Source organism: Rattus rattus, chromosome 6, assembly GCF_011064425.1.
Source record: "Rattus rattus isolate New Zealand chromosome 6, Rrattus_CSIRO_v1, whole genome shotgun sequence".
Taxonomy (NCBI): Eukaryota; Metazoa; Chordata; class Mammalia; order Rodentia; family Muridae; genus Rattus; species Rattus rattus.
In genome coordinates, this window is record NC_046159.1 from 4,353,038 (window position 1) to 4,357,559 (window position 4,522).

The following is a 4,522-nucleotide window of genomic DNA, read 5'->3' on the forward strand; positions in this document are numbered from 1 at the left end:
AGAAATGGGAACTGAAAATGTCTTGTCCCCCAAGCCAGACAGACAAGAAACACTGATGGGGTGATGTCATCCTGCCTCCTTGGATGATGTCATTTTGCCCTCAGATGGTAACCCAGACTGTGTGAGTCAATATCTATATTTGGACATAAAGAGAGCTACCTAATATGCTGTGTGCCAGTTCGGAAGTCTGACTATGCTAGTCTGGTTTAGCTCTGCCTGATTGTTTTAGGCTCTGACTCTACCACCAACCCTGGTAATTAGTCTGTTTGGTATCCCACACAGTTAGACTCCCAGCCAACCCATGCTTATGTGCACCACCATTACCAGTCTGTCCCTTCTGGAAGACCCTGGCTTGCATTCACAAGGACAGTCACAGCACATTTTTAAAAGGCAGAGTGGGAATATCAGACGTAATCTACATCCAAGAGCTTATGCAGACACTAGGTACGGAGTAGACTCTAGTATGTTCTTTGAACAAAGAGCTCAGGGTTGACCAGATGGTTTTCATGGGAAATCGCTATCTCTCAATATAGCTCCCAAACCTAGTTATGGGTTCCAGCCTAAAGGGTAAAACGATCAGCGGGTGTTCGCTCTGGCAGCGAATGGTGGTTTTCCTGTCTTCAAAGACTCAGGGTGCTCATTACTACAGAAGGGAAGGGAACCGAGGGCAGAGGGGATGGCGGCCCTGTTGGTGAAGTCCTAGCCATGGAAGCTTGAGGACCTGATGCCAACCAAGCACTCACAAAGCTATACAGCGAGGCGTTGTCTCCAAACCCCAGCTGGTCAGGCTGTGCCCACTTGTAATCTCCTCCCTCAGATCCTGGGCTCCATGCCTAGTCAGCTTAACCAAACTTGTGGGTCCCGATCAAGTGAACGCCCTGTCTCACAAGGAAAGATGGGGTGGCCCCTGAAGAATGACACCTGAGACTGATCTGTGACATCTGCTCCCATGAACACACGCATGCACATGTAGCCACGTGCACCTGCATATGCACGAAGCAGCGTGCAAACACACACACACACACACACACACACACACACGGGAGCCCCTCACGGTACTATGTTCACACTCATCCGTAGATGCTCCTGGTGGATGTATTCAGCCAGCAAACTTTCATTTGGAGGTTGATGAAACTGAACAGTGAATGACTTTGACTTCCACTAGAGAGCAGACTGAACCAGAGGAGAGGAAGCTCACCCCAAAGGAAAGGAAGCTCACCCCAAAGGAAAGGAAGCTCGCCCCAAGAGGAGAGGAAGCTCACCCCAAAGGAAAGGAAGCTCACCCCAAGAGGAGAGAAAGCTCCCTCAAGGATTGAGGCCTGCAGGGAAAGCCCAAGTTTCAAAAGACATCAATTCTTGTAAAATCTTAACTCTTTTGAACTGTGATGGTCTTCTTTGTTTAGATCCTAATAAGAACACTTGGAGCTTTACGCCTAGACTGCCTGCAGTAGCCGAAGGCACTCGTACACTGGATACTCGGGAAAGAGAATGAAGCCGACATTTGACGAGCGCTTGCCTCTACCCTGTATGTGCTAGATGCTCAGTACAGAGAAAGGAGCCAAGCCCTGCTCTCTCCTAACCACTGCGCTGCAGCCGTATGTGTAGTTTTACAAGGATGGTCAGAAGGCTTAAAAAGGAGGGAAGTTATCAGAAGCAGCCACAGAGGGGTCCAAGAGCTCATGGAGACGGTTGGCTGGGACTAGAATAGTGATCGATTCCGTGAGTTGAGTGCCGGAAGTCTTCCAGCCAGTCTCCAGAGAATGCGTGTTATATGCTGGCAGGAGAGGCTAAAGAGAGGGGCACTGAAGCAAAACTGGGGCATCTGGGGGTGGGCCACTGAGCAGCAGCATGCATGATGTTCCGATGACGTCTTGGGGATACGTCTCACCAGCTGAAGGAGTCGGTTTGGAAAGGTCACAGGTCATCATATTGCTATAGTCCTAAAAGTGTGTGGATGGCTCCGAAGCGTTAACTTAGAAAACTTAATTCCTTTATTACCAACAGCAGCCACAGCCCCAGCGTCACTCCCAGACTCTCACCTTGTTTGGATGAGACTGAAACTCTCAAGAACAGATGGCAGCCTCCTTGGCCCAGCATTTGGTCCCTAACACTGACCCGCCAGCAGGGCCACGGGAGGTGATAGATCAACGTTGGTTAGTGAAGGAAGCACACAACACTCTCGAGTCCAGGACTTCTGCGAGCACGCAGGAGGGGAAGGGGTAGTCCCGCTTTCCACCTCTGGTTGGGCTGAGGACCAGTCTTTCTTTCTTTCTTTCTTTTTTTTTTTTTTAAATTCTTTTATTATTCTTTTTTAACAAACAGCCCCAGGGATAGGGGACTAGGGGAAGAGAAGAGGGGCAGTGAGACTCCAGACCCACGACCCCTCCCCACCCACCCTTTCCCCCTTATATATTTATAATCTATATACAAGCCCCGGGGATGGGGTCAAGGGGAACTCCCTCAGCGGGGTGGAGGCAATCCAGGCTCCTTCTCCCCGGGGCCAGGCTCCTCTGCTCTTGGGAGGCCCTTCTCGAGAAGGTGGCCCTGTCCGTTCCCAAGGCTTCGGCATCCAGCGCAGGGCATCTGGTGGGGAAGCCTGCTGGTAGAGGTCAATGGGCTGAGTCCGGAATACTCCACTGTAGGTGGAAGGTGGGGCCTTGAGCCGGGAATTGAGACCAGAGAAGGGCCTTCCAGATGGGGGAGCCGGTGATGACCCAGGACCCCCAAGGTTGCTGCTCAGCTTTCGGTAATCCTGGAAAGGCTTTAGCTCTACTGGATGCAGCTCCGCTCGCCCCAAGCTAGCGGGGAAGGGCCTGGCGGGTGAAGGTAAGACCGGGGCAGCAGGAGCAGGTGGGGGCCGCACAGCCAGGTTGGGGGGCTGGAGAGCAGGACCCACAGGTAACAGAGAAAGAGGAGGTGGAGCAGGGGGTGGCGCTGGCGGCAGGGAGCCGAAGTTCACCACTGGCAGCTGAGAGTCTACCACAGGTAGAAGCATCTGCTGTGCAGGGGCTCCTGAAGGACGGAAGCCACTCTGGCCACCAGAGGGGTAGAGTAAAAATCTGAAGGGGATGGCAGATCCTGGCGTACCTGAAGCAAGGGTGGGTCAGGCAAAGGGCTGGGGCAGAAATCTGCAGAGTAGAGGAAGGACGGTGGAGGGTAGAGAACTCCCCCAGCAGGCAACTTCCCCAGCTCTGTGGCTTGCAGTGCTGAGAAATCCAGAAACTGGCCCTTGAGAGCTACCCCAGAGAGCAGCGCTGAGGGAGGGGCAGGACCTGGGGGCAGATACAGAGGCTGTGACCTGTATTGGTGTACTGAGGGTGTCCCAGGCCGGAAGCCTCCACTGCTGGGATGTAACTGGGAGTCGATAGGTGCACCCCCAGAGACTTGGGAGTTCGGAGGGACCAGTCTTTCTATGCACCCAGTATTGCCCTGTTGCTGAATGCTCACCAGCTACTTTGAGGGCCCAGTGACTGAAAGACTTAACTTAGCTCCTGAACCGTGCAAGCAAATATCATGACTCCTTAAAAATGACCCAGGAGACGCCCTCTTTGCCCTTCTCTTTAGTACCAAAATGGCGCCAAGTTACTAGGGTGGGTTTGTTCCCGCTAATAAGAGTTTTTTTTTTTTTTTTTTTTTTCCTCCTTGGGCGTCTGAAGGCAAGATGGGTCACCAGCAGCTCTACTGGAGTCACCCGCGGAAGTTCGGCCAGGGTTCTCGCTCTTGCCGCGTCTGCTCTAACCGCCACGGTCTGATCCGTAAATACGGGCTGAACATGTGCCGACAGTGCTTCCGTCAGTACGCGAAGGACATAGGCTTCATTAAGTTGGACTAAGCGACCTGAATGGATGATTCTGACTGTCTACCCAGAGAAACCAACTGTCTACCCTGTGATACCAATCATGCTAGTCTTTGTGCACACAGAATAAAAAAACTGAAGGCCAAAAAAAAAAAAAAAAAAAAAAAAAAGAGTTTCAGCTGAGCGTCCTTTTTTGTGGGTTGAAGTGTCCCCCAAACCTCTTACCCACACTGAATATATGATTATGGCATTGTTAGAGGTAGGGTCTCTGGATATAAGCAAGCTGAGGTAGGCCATATTGGGAAAGGGTGAATGAGAAAGCCAATGACGGGTGTCCACATCAAAAGAGGGCAGGGTTAGAGATGTAATTCAGTGGAATAGCATTTGGTCAGCGTGGTGAGGCTCTGGGTTTGATCCCAGCACAGATATTGAGAGAGGGATGGACAGTGGGAGGGAGGGAGCAAGGAAGGAAGAATTGAAGGAAGGAAGTAAAGAAAGAAAAAGGGGAAGAATTTGATTGAAGAGAAGGCCCTGAAGACACATACCATAACCGAGGAAGAGATTAAGCTACATGCTCACAAACCAAGGAACACTGAGGATTTTTGAGATTCAAAGGCCCAAAAAGAAGTCCTTCGTGGAGCTCCAAAGTGTGTCCAGCCCTGCCAACACCTCGATTTTGGACACCTGGCCTTCAGAGCCACGAGACAATGTGTTTCTGTCTGCGTA

General features: G+C 51.5%; 1 protein-coding gene across 1 annotated transcript; it reads left to right on the plus strand.

The window, feature by feature from the left end:
* The first annotated feature begins 3,630 nt into the window (after positions 1-3,630).
* On the plus strand, positions 3,631-3,940 carry LOC116904508 (40S ribosomal protein S29). The gene has a single exon (XM_032907298.1). It carries the CDS (start codon positions 3,662-3,664, stop codon positions 3,830-3,832), a length of 171 nt encoding a protein of 56 aa, XP_032763189.1. The 5' UTR covers positions 3,631-3,661; the 3' UTR covers positions 3,833-3,940.
* The last annotated feature ends 582 nt before the right edge of the window (positions 3,941-4,522 follow it).

Coding starts and splice junctions, on each gene's coding strand:
- LOC116904508 (XM_032907298.1), top strand. CDS start 3,662: ATGGGTCACCAGCAGCTCTACTGGAGTCACCCGCGGAAGTTCGGCCAG.